At 49.1% G+C, this 18,602-nt stretch overlaps 1 protein-coding gene across 9 annotated transcripts in view; it reads right to left on the bottom strand.

Moving 5' to 3' along the window:
* BOC (BOC cell adhesion associated, oncogene regulated) overlaps positions 1-18,602 on the bottom strand; it is an 80,853-nt gene that overhangs the window by 4,252 nt on the left and 57,999 nt on the right. For 4 of the 9 annotated variants that reach the window (XM_037908927.2, XM_043538652.1, XM_043538647.1 and 1 more), the window contains exons 4-16: positions 17,485-17,631; positions 16,647-16,790; positions 15,823-16,116; positions 13,942-14,214; positions 13,025-13,314; positions 8,137-8,305; positions 6,903-7,013; positions 5,314-5,520; positions 4,553-4,734; positions 3,178-3,283; positions 2,727-2,849; positions 952-1,173; positions 392-600 (exon numbers count right to left, since the gene is read on the bottom strand). In XM_037908927.2, the coding sequence (XP_037764855.1) occupies positions 392-600; positions 952-1,173; positions 2,727-2,849; positions 3,178-3,283; positions 4,553-4,734; positions 5,314-5,520; positions 6,903-7,013; positions 8,137-8,305; positions 13,025-13,314; positions 13,942-14,214; positions 15,823-16,116; positions 16,647-16,790; positions 17,485-17,631 (2,477 nt within the window). The remainder of the gene's footprint in view (positions 1-391; positions 601-951; positions 1,174-2,726; positions 2,850-3,177; positions 3,284-4,552; positions 4,735-5,313; positions 5,521-6,902; positions 7,014-8,136; positions 8,306-13,024; positions 13,315-13,941; positions 14,215-15,822; positions 16,117-16,646; positions 16,791-17,484; positions 17,632-18,602) is intronic. The other 5 variants (XM_043538650.1, XM_037908949.2, XM_043538649.1 and 2 more) reach the window with 3 other exon arrangements.

Genomic DNA, 18,602 nt, shown 5'->3' with positions numbered 1-18,602 from the left:
ATTGATAGGAAGTCAGGATCTCTTGCTAACTTCTCCAGCCGGCCTCTCAAGGGACCCCTCTGTCTAATCACTGGAGCTATGAAGATCCTCCCTATTCCCTTCTGCCCATGACTCAGGATCCGTGGCACAGGGGCCTAGGGTTTCCATCCAAAGTTAACTAGAACTGGACTTCCCTTCCCAACCTGCCCATGTTGCCTCCTTTAACTGGGCACTGTGCCTGGCAAACTGCTCCCCCAATCTGTACCCCAGCTCTGGAGAGGGAGTGACTGGAGACAGAAATCTCAGAGCAAGTTCTAACCCAAGTAGCCAATGGGCCAGACCGGGCTTGACTAAAACACCCCCATCATCCAGCCCCCAACATGCTGGTTATTAACACAGGGGGAGAAGGTACCTGCTGAACTTCATCTGGACTGTAGTCTCGGGATTTTGTGCTCGGGTAGCCTGTCCCGCCTGAGGGGCAGCTGCCGTTCAGGTGCACACCGTTGGCATAGGGCTGCCCGTTGGCTCGAGGAGTGGGGACCCCTCGCAGAGGCACCATGGTGTACTGGCAGGAGGACACCAGCAGCCTCGTTCCAGAGAAGCCCAGGTCTATGGTTTGTTCTGAAGAGGGAGAAGAAGAAGGCAGCTGAGAGAGAAGACGAAATACTGCTGGTTGTTTGCAAGGATCCTGTGGGCACACTGGGCTGTATCACCTGCTAACACGCCTGCCAGGTGGGACAATGATCCAACCCTTCCACTGGAGGGGGGACTCTGCCTGATGGACTCCAAAATTCAAGACTCTTTATTGGCTTGACAAACTGGACAAGGGAGAAAGCTTGGGCCTCTACCTGCATAAGCTTTCACGGGGACTTTGTTCCCCAATATAGCCAGGATCTTCCCACCCAACTATTCTAACTGGGATACCAGCACCCAACAAGCACCCTCCTTCTTCTTCAGAATGAAGCCACTTACTCTGCTTGGACCAGGCTCTCCACAGACATAAGGGGATGAAGGCCACGATGATGAGGACAATAGAGCCCAGCACTATCCCTACGATCAGGTAGGGCAGATCACTGGAGCGGGCCACCATGGCACCAGTCCCCAGCCCGCTGTGTCCACCACTAAGCGCTGGATGCTGCTGTGGGGGCACCGTTGAGGGCGGAAGGCGCCCAGGCAGCCCAAGAGACTTGCGAGCTGCAACAGAAAGACAGGAAGTTAGAAGCGGACATGTCACCCAAGACAACAGGCAGCTAAAGGGGGGCTGCACACACTGTGTATGGTTCACAGAACCACCGGCTCTCTAGGTCCACGTGGCTTGGTGGGTAGAGCCCTTCCTTACTGATCGTTATAATAATCATATTACATGGAAATGTAGCTGCTGCTGGGATAGAACAGGGCAGCCATTTCCCATCACCCCAAAACACTACCCAGCAGCTCAGGACAGGAAGCGAAGGGGACTCCTGTGTCCAGTAAGAGCCACAGGAGAATTTTAAGGGCGGCAGAGGTAATTATCACTCTCCTGCTCTACGGAGAGGTCTCACAGGGCTCAGCCCTTGGTCTCCTTCTCTTCCCCCACTACACCCTTTCCCTCAGCAACCTCATCTGCTTACATGGCTTCAACTGCTAAGTGTGAAGATGAGTCACACAGCTACCTTTCCACTCCTGAGCTGCTTCCCTCCATCCAATCCTGCAGCTCAACCTGTCTCTTCTGATAATTCCTCCTGGATGTCTCACCAGCACCTCAAAGCTAATATAGCCAACAGTGAAGCTGGACTTTCCCCCTGAACCCTCTCCATTTCCCATGTTCTGTGTCACTCACCATCACCAGCCTCTCTGCACTCGGCTCCACAATCGGGCATTATCTTTGGCTCCTTCCCTCTCACATCCAAGCTGCATTCAAATCCTGCCATTTTCTGCACACCAGCCATTTAAAAGGCCAGCCCCTTTCCTCTAACCTGACAGCAAAATCTCTTCCAGGCCTTGATCATCTTCCGGCTTCATCACTACAGCCTTCTCCCTGGCACCCACATTGCCCCTCCCCAACCCCTCCGAAACGAGCCCCTAAATTCTGCTTCCCCACACACGGCACACAAGAGCCACCTCTTGGACTCTCTCCATTGGCCCTGCTTTCTCCACTGCACCTAAGTGCAACCCTCTTGTCCTCACGTTGCACACCCTACACAACTCCTCTCTGTTTGGCCAGTCTTTCCTCTCACCGTGTGCCAGCCCCACCACTGACGCCAGCCTGGCTGCCTGATTGATCAGCGTGTGCCCCCTCTCGCTACTCTGTTCTCTTGAGCTTCTACCTCCCCTCATGAAAATCCTGCTGAAAGCTTGAAGGCTTCCTCCACAGGGCCCACACCAAGCGAGTTAGTTTGCTCTGACCAGAAGTCGTGCTGTTATTCTCCTGACCGCTTCCTAGCCCCCCTAAGCCCCTGCTTGTTTGTTTCATTCACCTCTTACATCTCGCCGTTAACCCAGACTAGGGGTGGGGACTGTCTCTTCCTGCCATGTGTGTACAGTGCCCAGCCCAATGGGGCTGAACCCACTGAACTGTGCACAGACCTAATACCAGCATGATGGCATCACCTGCAAACCCTGTCCTTCCTCACTTCCGCCCCTCATCTCTCATCTTTAATCCAGACTGTTGGGTCCTCTGGGCCAGGCCTCGAACCACCCCCATGCTTTGCGAAAAAAGAACGAGGGGGCAGCAGGTGGCTGCTGACCCGCCCAGAGGAGCTGGATACCTTTGGTTTCGCAGATCATCACGTTGCTGAACTCGCTCTCGCCGCCCTCGTTGAAGCACTGCATCTTAATGTCATAGGAGGTCTCTGGCTGCAGGTGGCTGATGGAGTGCCAGTACCGGTCCCCTGAGGGGTGGGGGAATGAACACACGGCTCCGTTAGCTCCCTGCCCCAGAACTCAAGCGAAGCCTCACTGCCTTTGCCCAAAGGCCACTGGCAAAATTGGACTCACTAATCCTGTCTCTGCACTCCAGCAAGGGCAAAGGGTGCGCCGGACACAGGCTTCCCGTCGCCACCTCGCCTTGTCGTGCTGGACAGAGCCTCAGCTGGGCTGTGCCTGGGCAGACATGGCTCCTAGGCACCGCGATAGCCGCTCCTTCTTGCCAACAGACATTCTCAATGGAGAAACCACCCAGCACGCGGCAGCTGGAGCCAGTTGCACTGCGCCTCTTACCTTCCACCACGTCCTTCTTGTAGTCGCTGTCATTGTCACTGTCAGTGGGGCGGTAGTAGATGTAAAAGCCATGGATGGGGGTGTTGTTGTTACTGGCTGGGATGTACTGCAGAGATGAAGGGGAAGGCAACGTTTAGAGGTGTCCATGCTGATCAAACCACCTCTCGCTGGAGAGGAGCCGCAGGGATGTTCCCATCTCCCCATGCTGCCCTTGGATAGGGGCTTCTCTAGGAGGCCTAAGAGAGCCCGCTATCATATCCCAACCTGCTGCCCTTCCGTGGTGGCCCGGGTAACAGCTGGGATGCCATCGGATTTGCCAGGAACAGCAGACACACCCCCCTAGTCCCAACAGTGATGCGCCTGGCCATGCATGAGATCTGATGACCTTCGTTTTTACCCTACTAAGGCTCAGATGTCCTGTACAAGCTGCATCGTGTAATGATCCAGTGGTCACATGCCACATACAGGAGAGAGAGACAGAGCGACTGACCTCTCCTCCTCACCCCACTGGCTGACAGCACAGCCACTAGCCATCAGCTCCTTCTGGCTTTCCCCAAGATATTTCATCACAGAGCCGGGTGAGACCTCACCTTCCTTGCCCTCATCCAGCCCCCTTCAGATATGATCTCCATGTTTAAAGGAAAAGCAGCCAACAGTGGAAACGCTGCCACAGAGGCCCCACGGGGATTTGTGGCCAGAAGATGCTGGCTGGGAAGTGGAGAAAGCATCTCTATGGCTCACCCTGGGCTAGTGGAAGCCCTTAGATCTATGCAGGTAGGAAAGGAGGATGCCATCCTCGGCCCTTGTTAATTCATGTGTATTGATTAATAAATAACGGCCCTTTCGACAGCATCCATGAGCCTGAAGGATCCCACCCAAAATTGAGAAGAAGCCACTTCTGGGGCAGAGCGTAGAGGCTGTTTAGCAGCACCCAGCAATGCCACCCAACAGATGAGCACGGGAAGTGAAGATGAACAGTGTATCCCATTGAAACTGCAGGGAAATTTAAGGAGGCACTAATTAATCAAACAGGAATTAGGCTAGGGAAGCAAGCTTACCAACCCCACTTCCGTGAATCTGTTGAGCAAAATGGTCATGGCCCCAGCATCACATCCCCCTGGAAGACCGCATGTCTAGGTGCACATCCCCTAGCACCATGCGGGTTACTGCGTCAGTACTGGTACTGAGGAAGGAGAGTACTCTAATGCATCGCCAGCAGGACTTCCTAGATGACTGGAGTTTCCCCACCCAGCTTCTGGGGAAGCCTAGCCTGCTGTAGCTGGTGAGATCCGATAGCTACCTGAGATGTTATCTTCTAAGCCACCCAACCAGTGCCCATCCTTCCCTCCCTGCAGACACAGATTCCCTCCCTCACCATCCACTTCAGCATGATGGTGGTCTCGTTGATGGCATCGGTGAAGGTGATGTAAGGCCCGGCGACAGGGCGCTCGTACACTCGGTTACTGTATCCCGACACAACATACGGCTTAGATGCAGTGCTGGGGTCGCTCTCCCCAAGTATGTTCAGTGCCCGGACGCGGAACTTATAGGAGGTGCCTAGGTGGGAGAGATGGGTTGGAAACAACGGCATTAAGAGAGGATTGGTGCCTCCTGCAAGCCCAATAGCCAGCATGGCACCTAGAAGAGGAAAGCTGTGTCTGTCTCTCTCTCTTCCAGTCAGCTCAGCCCCATGCCACCCTACTGGATGGCACGGAGAGATGTTGCAAAGAAGGGGCTCCCAGCCCTTGACATCAAAGAAACTAATGGCCTGAGTTCAATTGTGTCCCAGACCAAGGCCACTTTTTCTCCCCAGGAGGCTGTCTAGATGGTCCACAGGCCACAGTTGTGAAATTCCACCACCCTGACAGAAAACAGCTGGGAGAAGACCATCCCTCTCCCATCTCAAAGAAGCCCAGACCCCCTTCGATCTCTGCATGCCAGCAGCAGGATTCAGGGCAACATTTGAAGAGTTCCCCACGTGTCCAAAGAAAGGACTGGGAAGACTTTCTCCAGGTCACTGAAGGTGCTCAAACGCCACAGCACAGAGCATGGCATAATAGATGGGAACCACCATATCGGAGCAGGACAATTTGTCATGTCCCACAGAAAGACAGGGGAGAGGAGCACATCTCCTACCTTTCTCCAGGCCTGTGATTTCCACTGAGAGCCGAGAGGGGGGGATGTCGCTGGTGGCCAGCACCCAGTCTCCTAACTTCTTCAGTTTCTTGTACTCCACTCGGAAAGACTGGATGGGGAACCCTCCATTCCCGCGGGGGATCCAGGTCACGTACACAGAAGTCTCCGATGCTGTGGAGATGGTAGGACGGTCTGGTGCCTCGGGAGCTATGAGGAGCAGGGTAGAACATGAAACGCCTCTCTCTCTCTGCCTCTCCTTCTCTAAAGCAAATTTAGGGTGGATCAGAGGTACCAGTTTGATTGACCCCCTCACTCTTCCTCATCCTTGTGCTACCAGTCCCGCCCCCTCCTCTTTACTGCCCCTGCTGCTCCCTGAAAACTCAGTGAGCTCCTTCTACCTTCTGCTTGCAACTCCCTCATGTCCCGCTCCACCACTTCCAACAAAGCCGCTGATAAGGGCTCAGCTGGCTTTGAGCACACTCAACCTGGCAACGCAGCTAAGAACTTCTCTCTTTCATGTCAGAAAAGAGCACCTTTCAGCCAATGGCTCCCACCCAGGAGAAGGACCATCTCAGCCTCAAGCAAATGTGTGTAGGCCAGGTGGGGCAGAGGTCTTGTATGCCTGTGTGTCTGGAGAGGGAAACGGGCTGTGTGTTGGGGAGAAGGGTGTGTGCGCATGTGTCAGGATCGAGGTAGAGAAGAGAGTTTGATTGATGGGGTATGCAGAGGCACTGAGTGATAAGAAAGATGGTAGAGACTGATACAGCAACTGCGGGGGGGGGGGGAGGGAGGAAAGAGTGAAATGAGACAACAGAGAAACATGGAAAAATTATACATGATGGAAAAAAAAGTTTGAGGAAAAACCATCAAAATAGTCGGAGGAAAAGATGGGCGGATATGCAGGACATGGAAAGAGAACAGGAGTGAAGGAAGGGGAAGGAGAAGAAGAATGAATACAAAGGGGAAAACAGGCAATTAAGAGAGAACTTCATAGGAAGGGTAACAGCCCCAATAAACAATACCCATGTCAAACATGGGATGGGACATGAAGAACAGGACAAGCTGGGCTGGGTTCATATTGATGTTTCCCGTCTGCAACAAAATGCCAAGGCCCAGCCCTGCACAAAACCATCCCTAGAGTTGGCACTAAACACCCCCCTGTTAGCAGGCTCAGTTGAGAGGCCAAGAACCTCACAGGCTACAAAGCCGGTACTCCCAGCTCGTCCTTGGAAGGGGTCCCTCCAGGGCAGTGTGGGGTGTGGGAAATGTATGTGATCCCTTCACCATGTTGCACTAGTTCTGTGGCTTGCAGTCTCCCTGGCTGGGAATACTGCACCCTTCACCAGCATGAAATTCAGCTGAAGAGCAGGGTAGATGTCCGATGGTCTCCTTGGGTATGGGAAAAGGGAACAAGCGTGCAGTTCTGCGGGTGACACACATGCTCTGTGCTCGACTAGTCATGAGCAAAAAAAACCCCCTAAACTAAGCTTAATGTTACCCAGGGACTGACTCTGATCCCGACGCAGCCTGGCCTTGGATCCCCACAACACACATGGCACTCCCCCCTCCCCACTCAGGCAGGGCCTTACGGGAGAGGCGGCTGTTGTCCAATGGGTTGCTGCTCTGAGTGCTAGTGCCTGGGTCGTCCCTTTGGATCTGCTGCTCTTTACTGGCGACAATGTCAGGTTTTGGTCGTCGGCCTAGCCAAGAGAGAATGACGTCAGAGAAGATGAGGCGTGATGGACGGTTATCCACTGGTGTTTATTTCCCATTGGAAATTTGCAGCCACTACATGGGAATAGTAGCACTTTGCACTTACAGAACCCAAGGATTTCACAGCATTGATAAGGTCCTACTTGTATTGGGGGATGATTGTCAAATAATTGCGGCTGAGCTGCAAGGCAAGGCATGGAAAATCGCAGAAAAGTGATAATGGACCTTCATGAATTGCGGTAACTTGGAAAAGCTAGAAAAGACCTATTTGTTGAACATAAATTTGCTGGAACAGTATAAACACTCAATTATGATGTTATGCCTGCTAATTTTATTTTATTTTTTTTATAACCAGACATTTTGCTGCAACTATATTACAGACATTAACGTGCGGGGCTGACAGCCCGAGCCCCAGCCGCTATCAGCTCAAATAAATGGGGTTCTACTGTACTAGTGGGGAAACGTGTGTGCGTTACAAACCTCAAAATGTATGCAAAATTGTGGACTGTGCAAAGTAAGCTAATCACAATCAAAACTGCAGTGGAAGCCTAATATTACGGGACCCGCAATTTCCGCAATATCGCAAATGAAGTAGGGCCTTAAGCATTGATGAACGGGCTCTAGGCCCAGAGGTGTTGTGAAGCCCAAGTGACTCTCTACAAATGTTCAGCAACATTTTTTGCCTTTTAAAAACATTTCTAAATTCTTTCTGAAAAATCCATCACCATTTCCCCCACTAGCTGAACCTGAGAAGTTGGTAATCATTGGTAGAGAGATGCCTACCTGGGCCACAGAAACCTTTGCTGAGGTCACCCAGCCAGTGACTGGCAGCAGCAGGAATGGAACCCAGGAATCCTGATTCTGCCCGTCCTGTGCTGTCAGCACACTGTCTACCACCCTGCTTATTTTCTCCTCTAATGGGCGGTGACTCTGAACGTGGGGGCAGCTGCCTTTCCACCTGACAGGCACTGAACCAAAACACAGCACGTGGCTAAAAGTCACCTGCAGGGTACAAGGTAGAGAGGCTAACTCCAGAACGGTGCCTGCTATCAAGGGCTGGGAGATGGGACCGCAGGGAGTTAAACCAAAGCATCTAGGGAAAGATTTGACCTTTACCAGTCCTGAAGGTCACCATGGCTGTCTGTCCCTCCCCTGCACAGTTATAAGCTGCCATCTCCACCTCATACAAGCTGCCAGGATCCAGCCTGGTCAGGGTCAGGCGGTGCTGAGTCGCAGGGATGTCTCTGACCGTCCAGTTGGCTGAAGAGTTCATAATCTGCTGAAGAACAAATAAGCACAGAGATCACTGGCCTGGCCGGGGAAGAAGGGTGCTGGCTTTGGTTTACTTTTAGGATAAACTTGAACTTTTGGCTAAAACTTGCAATGAAGCATGGAAAGTTTGAAAAAGTTTGTCTCACTTGTCTCTCCCAGCCATTGTTTGGCTTCCTGCAAAGGACTGCGATTTTCCAGCCCAATTTTGCAAAGCCCAGAGGTTCAGATATGTCTAGGATAACCCTCCAAGTCTCAGGATGCTCTTCTGACCCTACTACAGCTTATCCACCCTCTAGTCCAGCAGATCTCAACCTTTCCAGACTACTGTACCCCTTTCAGGAGTCTGATTTGTCTTGCGTATCCCCAAGTTTCACCTCACTTAAAAACTACTTGCTTAAAGATACAAAAGTGTCACAACACTGTTACTGAGAAATTGCTTACTTCCTCATTTTGTCTGTATGAAATTTGAGTTGGTACTGACTTCACTAGTGCTTTTTAGGTAGCCTGTTGTAAAACCAGGCACATATCCAGATGAGCTGATGTACCTCCTGGAAGACCTCTGTGTACGCCCCGGGGTACACATCCCCCTGGTTGGGAACCACTGCTCTAGTCTCACCCCACCTTAATAGATACTGCAGGGTATTTAGCTGTGTACTGGTTATGCATTTCTGTCCCAAGTACTGCATGTTTAAATCTCCAAGGACTCTTCTGTCTACCATTTTGTGTTCAATTCAGCAGGCTGTCAGACCGCACCTGTGCACACACACACACAATGTGCTCTCTCATGGTGACTTCACTTTTGTTCTTTCTCCTTTTGATGTTTCACTTAAGATAAAACAACGGTCATTCTGATTTAAAGGGTCCGGTTGCTCTGTGCGTCTGGACAAACATAACCAGTGCCATTTATATTTGCTGTGGGAAGGCTCCCACTGAAACACAAAGGATATAATTTCCAAAAGCACCTAAGTGAATTAGGAACCTAGGTCCCATTTACTTTCTCTGAGATTTAGGCTCCTAAGTGCCTACATCACTTTTCAAAATAGGATTTTACCCACAATCATCTATTTCCTGCTGTGCGAGTTGCCTAGATTTTCTTTTTGGCTGATCAGCCCCTGCATGCTAGAGTGCATAGCTATCTGTTTGCAGGTCGCAATCCATTCTGTTTAGTGTCAACAAGCCATTACCCCATGGCCATCAGCCTTCAGATACCAAATATCAGGGTGTAGCTCTTTACATCTGTTACTCAGTTATCAAGAAAGTCAGGGGAAATCGAGTACCATGCAATAATTTCCCCTTACAGTGTGTGAAATGCTGAGTGCCCCCTGCTAGCTCAGCACATAAGTAACAATTACAGTACTTGGACCCTTAAAATCACCTGTCCTGCTAGTGCAGGAAGGGAGTGCCCATTAACAAGGACTCAGTGTTATTCAGTGCAATACCCTCAGCAGGAGAAGTGGGATTTTAAATCCATCTCCCAGTGCTGCATACACTCTAGCTGATGGCCCCTCTGATGCACCAACAAGGAAGAGAACATCAGAGAGCTGGGTCAGCTCCAGTGATACAAAACAAAACTGTCTGCACAAGGAGATTTTAAGGCTGGGCTTTGTCAAATGAAATTCAATGGGAGTTGGGTGCCTAACTCCCTTAGGCTTCTTGGAAACATGCAGTCAATGGCTAAGGAGAGACATTCTCACACTGCCTAGAACATGGCAAAGAGAGTCAGTGCTATTTAAAACTATATTGCATTACATGAGTTTATGTGACCCTCTAGTTTAACACTGAACAGAGACATGTAGGAACAAGGGGGCAGAGTTAAGGTTGTGGCCTGATCTCTGGTATTTCCTGACTTTTGCGAACTTAACCATGCAACCTTAATTTCGTTCAACAGAGCGTTCTTCATGAAATACGCAGCATATGGTCATGGCCTCCAAAGGGTTTTTTAGCACAGCTTCATCTTTCAGTGTAATTGAACAGCCAGGTCTAGATGCCGCATATGAGTGAGTGAGTGTGAGAGAGAATGGGGCTTTTCTCTTTTCCTTCCTCCCAACCAAAAGAGGGGAACCTGCAACTGCAAGGATAATATTGTGCAGGCAAGCAGGTGGGACACTTCAGTGACGCTGTATAGAGAGGAGCAGTGGCAGTGCAGGCAACGTGATGAAACGGAAATGCCAAGCCTCTGCAATGTAATTTATCTTCTCTGAGTGTTTGACACTGACGGATTAATGTCTACCCTCTTTTATTTTTATTACAAAGTCTGTGGGATTGCGAGGCCAGGGAGAGGTCCCTCAGGACTGTTACATTCAAGAAAGCAGGAGCTGGGGAGGGGAAGGGGGGTAAAGAAGAATATAAAAAACAGAGATAAATGACGTGGTAGGAACTGACTTCCCTTAAGCTATAGAACAGTAGAGTAGTTGCTCCCCTGTCTATAGAGTGGGTAAACGTAGGTGGATATAAATCGCATACTGTTTGTAAAAGTCTCTAGATCATTAATAGCAGTTGAAGTTAGCACAACAGAAAGAATCTTTACAATCTTATTTGCTTTTCACAATTTGTGCTGTTTATTTACTTTTTTGCACTTCCTTCAGCTGACTGGTCAGTTTCACTCTCATACCATAAGGGGCCTGATTTCAATGGCACTCAGCACATACAATTCCAGTTGAAGTCAATGGAAACTGCGAGTATTCAGAATGGCTGAGAATCAGATCCTAGGTTAGTGCCGCTCTGACGTATATGGATTTCCAACATAGTAGATCTTGTGCTCTCTCTCTCTATCTCTCTCTCTTATATACACATAATTTTTTAAAATTGAAATAACTCCTCCCACCCACCACCACATACACACAAATATTTCTATTCATATTAGTTTTAATTAAATCTGGATCTTTATAAAACCTAATTCTAAACATCCCTTGGGTTGGCAGTCATAGAAATGACAGTAAAGTAAGGGTTAATGGGGCTAAACCCCATATGTAGAGACCTAAGAGGCACAAGGAAGAGTCTCCAACTGAGAATTTGGACTACACTGAAAATGTGTTAGTGCAGACTGCAGTGACCCGTGGCAACCTTCTCTGCCCTAATGACCTTCCAGGTAAAGCACTGAAAAAACAAACAAAACAAGAACAAACTGGAGCCCATAAGCTAAGATCACATGCAGAATTGGTTTCATTCCAGGATATGCTATTTGGGGGCTGCATCTTGCCCTTGCAGATGGAAAGACTCAATGATCCAGTGGTTTTATCCCCTTTCTCTATTAGATCTTGTGTCAACATCTCACGTCTTTATTTTAAATGGCTGTTTAAAGAGACATGGTTAAAGCCCAAGCCCCAGATTTCAGCTTTGTTTAGGAAAAAACACAAGGATGTTCTCAGGGGTTATAAAGTCTTATACTAGAAATGGTTTCATGAAATTAACCATTTCTGGGAAAATAGACACATTTTAAATATATATGTAATTGAAATTCTGAATTCCTCCAAATACATCAGAATTGGAGCGTGTTAGAACCTGAAATCTATATTGGTTTTCTGTCTGCGATGAAGGAAATTCAACGAGTAAATGAATAGCAGCCGGAAATTACAAAATAATACCCACAACATTCTAGCTTATTAAAACTAGGAAGGAATTTTTTGATTAAAAAAAAAGTGGGGGGGGGGGGAATTTTTATCTTGACAGCATCCCAACATTTCCAAGTGGCTGCCGGATTTTGGGCTCTGCAGTTTTTGACACCTCCCCCCAAAAATGAAGCACCTTAGCCCACTATCGGGCACTATCGAAATCTATTGCCCAGAGTTGAACTCACACAAACATAAGGAACATGTATATTTGCATTTTAAACAGGAGTTGTGTTTCAGGATGAAAATTTGAGGTTCATCATTCTGAATATTAATTAACACTTATAATCTGATGTGTTAAAATAACATTCCAGGTTGCAAGCAGTGGAATTTTTTCTCTGGCCTATCCGTCTGAAAGTCCCAGCAATGGATTCACACCAGAAGGAGCATCAGGACTGATTTGTTTGGTCAAAGACATTTTGTGATGTTACAAGGGGTTAATCCCTGAAACAAGGCAAGGATAGTTACCAGAGCAATAACAGCTCACTCCACACCACCAAGTAGGTTGTGTACTCACCATCTTGTCACGTATTGGCTTTCAGGAGAAAGCCTAGAAAAACAGGTAGTTTGGGACTTTCCCTGAAGATTCAGGATTATTAGGACAGCTACCGTACCTGTCAGCGTAGCAATCCTGCACATCAGGTCCCAGCCTTGCTATTTGTTGGACAGCATCATTTAGTTAGTGGGGTGGATGCATTTACCATTGTTGGGTTTTGCAAATGAAAAGGAACTGTAATTTTGTTGCCTGCATTCTGTACCTTTAAGTTATTATTTATTGTTTATGTTACCATGCACCAAGGAGTGGCAGAGGAGTGCTCTCTGGCTTTGCAGTCGGTTGTCATTGGGTGATTTGGCCCAGACACAGGACATTACAGAGCGAGTCAATGTGCGCTCTTCCCTAGAGACGTAGTTTCAGAAACCTAGGACATCCCAGCAACAAAAGCAGGAAGAAAAAAATGTTGCAGATAAGGTGCATCTGATTGCAAGGGTGAGTGACTGTCCCCATGGGGTGAGTGGGTGCACTTGGAATGCACTGTTAGGTAACTGCTCAGCGCAGTCACAAATTCACCTACAGAACGTCAGTGATGGAAACATGGAAGCAGCATGCATGGTGGTACCTTCCGATGCTTCACAGTGTAGTAAAGGATGGGGGCCCTGCCGTCATGTCGCGGTCTCCACACCAGCTCGTAGCAGTCCGTCTTGGACGTCCTGGGAGAACTGAGGATGATGGGAGCCTCGGCCGGAGACACCTGCCCTCTGTTAGTCACGCACTGGAGAGATGCTTCCAGTGCAGTAGGCTTAGGCCTTTGCAGCATGGCTTTCTCCTTCAGAGCCTTGTCGCTGGACGGCGGCGTGGGGGACTGAGCTGAGCCTGACCTGGAGTCTCGCCATGGCTTCATAGTTGTTCCTGAAATATGAATTGGGGGTGGAGGGAGTGGGGACAGACAGAACAAATGCCATTTTATATCACCAGTAAATGCAGAGATAGTAAGAAGCTGCCTCAATCCTCCTGCTAGCCCTGGTGCCATGAACCTTAGAGGAACCATAGCCAAGCTTCTCAAGAGCTGTTAGGCTGCTGCATCCGTTTCACTCTGTCTGAACGACGTTCTCCATCACATATACCTATAACACACCCCTCCATCTCTCCCACAATAACAATGGGGCACATGGACACCGGGGCTGATTGCAGAGAGGGCAGCTTCCTATAGCTATGTAGCACCTCTTACCACAGACAGGCCCGGTGGGGCCCCACACCTTCCTGTGATGATAAAACTCGAAGGAGATAAGTGGCACTTGTTTTAACATAGCCAGCTCCTACCAGGAGACATGGAGATCCTAGGGTGAGGAGCCAGCTGGGGGTGCCCTAGCAATTTGGAGGTAAGCTGCTAGAAGAGCAGGACAGCTGAAACACAAGCAGGACAGAAAGGAGGTATCAGCCCTTTCGTACTCCAGTGACTTATTTGTACGTTAGTCCCTTGAATTAAAGCACCGATGTCTGCGGAAAGGTAAATTGTGAACTCTACTGAAGACTCACCAGGCTGGGCAGTCCTCAGGTGCACCATGGCTTGTGCACTGCCAACTTCATTCTCTGCCACGCACTGATATATCCCGTCATCCTCAGGCCCCACACTCATCACCCGCAGAGCCTTACGGGACAGCCGGAACCGGTGGTTGGAAGAGAGAGGCACGGCATTGCGCAGCCACATGACCGAGGGCTGGGGGTTCCCTCGCACCTCGCAGGTGAACTTTGCACTCTGACCCCAGGGGATGATCTGCTGGGACAGCTCCATGGTGACCTCGGGAGGTTCTGTCAAGCAAAAACCATGAAACAACAACTTGCTTTAGCTCTAGCAGAGAGCACAGCACTACCATGACTGGTCATTCGCTTCTAGTAGAAAGAGGGGTTGGGAAAACTAAGCCTCAACCAAGAAAAGTCCTCCTTCTTGATGGGGTCCCCCAGGGATCCACCCTGTCACCCCTCCTCTCCAGTCTCCACAGGAGACCACTCAGCGAGGTGGTGAGATGCCACATGTCCAGTGTCAATAGTATGTCAATGACACACAGCTGTGTATCCCATTTTTCCCCAGTGCCACTACAAGGGTGTCCCAATGCCTACAGGAGAGCAGCGCCTGGATGAAATACAGCTGGCTCAGACCAAACCTGTTCAAGTCCCAGCTAATGCCTGTTAGGATATAGATATTCAGGCCTGTCTGTAAAGGCCTATACTTTAAGAATTTAGGTATATGTTTATCATTTAGCTAGTAATAGAGGTATACAAGAAAGAACCTGTGTAAGGGCCTTCTCTCTCTGTGACAGTCTGAGGCCCTGTTCTTAGGCCAATGCCTTTGGCTATGCAGCAGAGGCAGCCATAAGCTGGGAAGTGCACAGTCACATCCTCACATTCCAAACTAGTCAATATGGGGCTGTTAGGAAGGTGATCTGATCTATCACCTCCAGAGAAAGGGAAGAGCCTCGAAGATGTAAAAGGAAATTTAGTTTGATAGTTTTCTGTCTGGTAAGAACTCACTTATCAATAGACACAGCTGGGAAACCCTTATGTCTTTATAGATGTAGTTGTGAAATCCTCACTTCTATATTGTTTTGTCATTATAGTTCCCACTTTGCTATTGTTTATTTGCATGGTCTCTGTCTGCTGTATAATTAATTTTGCTGGGTGTAAACTAATTAAGGTGGTGGGATATAATTGGTTAGCTAAACATGTTACAATATGTTAGGATTGGTTAGGTAAATTTCAGTAGAATATTGGTTAAGAATAGCTAAGAATATTACTGTATAAATTAGGGGCAAACAGGAAGTAAGTTGGGATTCGAAAATAAGGAAAAAGGAACTTGGATTTAAGCTTGCTGGAAGTTTACCCCAATAAACGTCGAATTGTTTGCACCTTCGGACTTCGGACATTGTTGCTCTCTGTTCATGCAAGAAGGACCAGGGAAGTGGGAGAGTGAAGGAATAAGCTCTCTAACAATGCCTGTCAGAAGGGGGAAATGCTTTGGGGAATTATCTGGGACTTCTCTTCCTAAACGTTCTTCCCTCAGATGGAGCCTCCTTATCCACGGACTCTGAAGTCTGCTAGGGTCCCTTCCCATGCAGATTTAAATGTACCTGGGAAGCGCTAGATACTACACTAATGGGTGCTATAGAGTACCTTAAGACAGAAATATAAATAAATAAATAAATCACAGTGGAACCTGTGGGTGAAGGGAGCAGGCGATGGAGTCCCCAGGGTCAAATCCATCACCTCATGCTAAAACTGGCGCTAAAGACACCAGCAAGGAGTGTGGGTTCACTTCACATTATAATGGAGGTGGGGCAGATATTTCTCCCTGAAACAGGTGCTAGGAGAAAGCTCAGGCTCTGTCTGGGGAGATGGGAGGAAAGCTGCAGCAGTACTCACCAAACACCTGAACGTTATAGAATATGAACACGGCTCCAGCCTCGCCCACCCCATTGTCAGCCATGCAGCTGTAGGTGCCGGAGTCTTCCTCGCTGGTGGCGTCGATCAGTAGGTTGCTGAGCAGGAAACGGGTCTTGTTGTAGCCAGAAATACTGGAGCCGTTCTTGGCCCAGGTGACCCGGGGAGGCGGGATCCCGCTAGCCACACATTCCAGTATGAGGCTTTGACCTTTGGTGACGATGATGGTCTGAGCCTCCGGGGGATAGATTATCCGCGCGGCCTCTGCTGCGGAGCCTGGTGAGGTGGGAGAAGAAAAAGAATCAGACACTGCAGCTCCTACAAATGGGAACAGTGCCTTGTTCAGAGCCCTGACCTGGGGCAGCGCCACCCCAAGCATGCTTGCTTCCTCCAGACAATAGGACAGATGGACACACCATACAGGCTGAGAAACTTGGTAGTTCTTATGGGACCAATGTGCAGAGGACCCAGTCAAGCAGTGGAGTTCAGAGCCTTGCTCCCAGGTCTACATGCTCCTCAGAGGGTGTAACAATTCCACCGGGCAGCCGCATGCGCATGCATGTGCAGCACAGAGAACAGACCGCTCGACCTTCTACTGGGAAAACTACAGCCTCCCACCATCTGCTGCAAGGGAAGTCTTCCAGGAGCGAATACTGGCAGTCTGTACATAAAGCTACAATAATAGAACACGGGGGCTGCATAAGTAAACACTCAACAGTCCAGAGGTGCCAAAGATAACGTCGCACATGCAAAGGGGGATGGGTTGGAGGGCAGGAACCCAAAATGTTTAAAGGGAGGCATCTTACGTCGCACACGGAGTCTGTCACTGGAGACGGAGGTTTTCACTTCCTGAGTCACGGGGTTGTAGGCAGCACATTTGTACGTTCCTTCATCCTCCTGGCTGGCATTGACTATCTGAAGGTTCCCAGATGGCATGATCAGGTAGTTGTCTGTAAGGGAAAAGAAGAGAGGACCTTTCTCTGTGAGGAGCTATTCTACCAGCCAGATAACATCTCAGGAGTAGGTTCCAAACATACCTGGGCAAAGGAAAGGGAGAAGGTGGGCAAAGAGGGAAAGAGAGCTGGATACATCAGCATCACAGGCAGGGTTCTCCTGGAAATAAGCTGATTCAGTCTCAGAATCGGGATAAGGAGAGAACTGATTTGGGGAGGAGGGAGATGAAGTTAAATGGTCACAAGTACAGATGGGTTCAAGTGGCAACATTCAGACCTGGATTTCAGAACTTCCTAAGGGTTCATAGGGGTTCAGAGCCGGGGCTTTGGTTCTAACCCATCTCTAGTCACATGGGCGAATAATTCATTTTAAACAAAATTAAATTTAGGATTTATTCAGCTCATGCCCCCTCCTTTTTCTGTTTGCAAATTGTTGTTGAGCATGGCTCCCTCAGGCACGGCTGCCTGGGGACATCACAAAGACCAGGCAGCAGCTTCGAAAGGAGCAGCTGTGGGGGAGACATACATCAGGCAGTGGGCAGAGAGGGCTTATTCTCTGCAAAACTGGAGAGCTAGAGGGAAGGGTAAAGGCAGAGCCAGCGGATATGGAGACATGACAGAGCTCGGTGGGACAGAAGCACTGGGTAGCAAAGAGAGAAGAGGGACCCACCCCTCCCTGAATGCAGCTCACCTCTGGAGGCCTCCAGCCACTCCTGTTTCACACTGTAGCGCACCTGGGCTTTGGGGTGGCTTTCGGGCAGGTCACATGCAATCACAGCTGTGTTCCCTTCATCCACTTCAATCACATGCTGGCCATCAAATTTGAAGTCTTTGATCTCTGTTAAGAGGACAGTAAGTCTTAGCACTGGAGTGGGAAATTCAGGAGTTAATGGAAAGGAGTAAAAAAAACCAACCAACCAAACAAAAAACAACAATCTGAGGTATATTCAGTACGTAAACTTGTAATTCAGCTAGATTCCAAAGATGGGGAACAAGACAATGCGTATAGTTAACACTGGGCCCTTCTATCCTATCCTTAGGACTTCAAAGAGCTTTACAAATATTGATTCGGCTTCCTGACACCCCCATGGAGCAGGTCTTCCATGTCCATACAGATTAGGTTGGCTGGGAGGGATAGCTCAGTGGTTTGAGCATTGGCCTGCTAAACCCAGGGTTGTGAGCTCACTCCTTGAGGGGGCCATTTAGGGATCTGGGGCAAAAACTGGGGATTGGTGCTGCTTTGAGCAGAGGGTTGGACTAGATGACCTCCTGATGTCTCTTCCAACTCTGATATTCTATGAATGCACAAAGCTAGTCACACTCTGGATCTTGTTTTTGGTGTGAAGAGTATCCTCTTCCTGTTGTCTGACCTTTACCACCTCAGGTTTGGAGTCAGGACCCAGTTCAGTGCATCTTGGCAATGGATGGTACTGAAGGGGTGCCCTCAGCGATGAGGGGAACTGGGCTGGTATCAGAACGCCGCTCCTTTCTATCACCTACTAGCTCCAAAAAGGGCTCATCAAGAAACTTTGCAAATAAACTGTTCCTGGGCTATGTATGAACATGAGAAATCCCAGCCCTAAAAGGTAACTTACTGAGCAACTGAAAATTGAGATTCGAAAGGTAAGTGCCATTTCAAACATAACTGTAGCCGTGCTGCCCAGAAGCTACCACAAACATTGTGAGCTGAGCCTGTGCAGACAGGGTTCAAAGGCTAGGTAATACAGAAGAGAGGATTACATCATGACCCTTTGACTTCACCTGAACACCTCAAATACGGTTAGAAAATGACATCCCCTTCTCATAAGT

The sequence above is a fragment of the Chelonia mydas genome, chromosome 1 (assembly GCF_015237465.2).
Source record: "Chelonia mydas isolate rCheMyd1 chromosome 1, rCheMyd1.pri.v2, whole genome shotgun sequence".
In the NCBI taxonomy this organism is placed as follows: domain Eukaryota; kingdom Metazoa; phylum Chordata; order Testudines; family Cheloniidae; genus Chelonia; species Chelonia mydas.
Note: the sequence above shows the minus strand (reverse complement) of the source record. Positions and strands in the feature narration are given on the sequence as shown.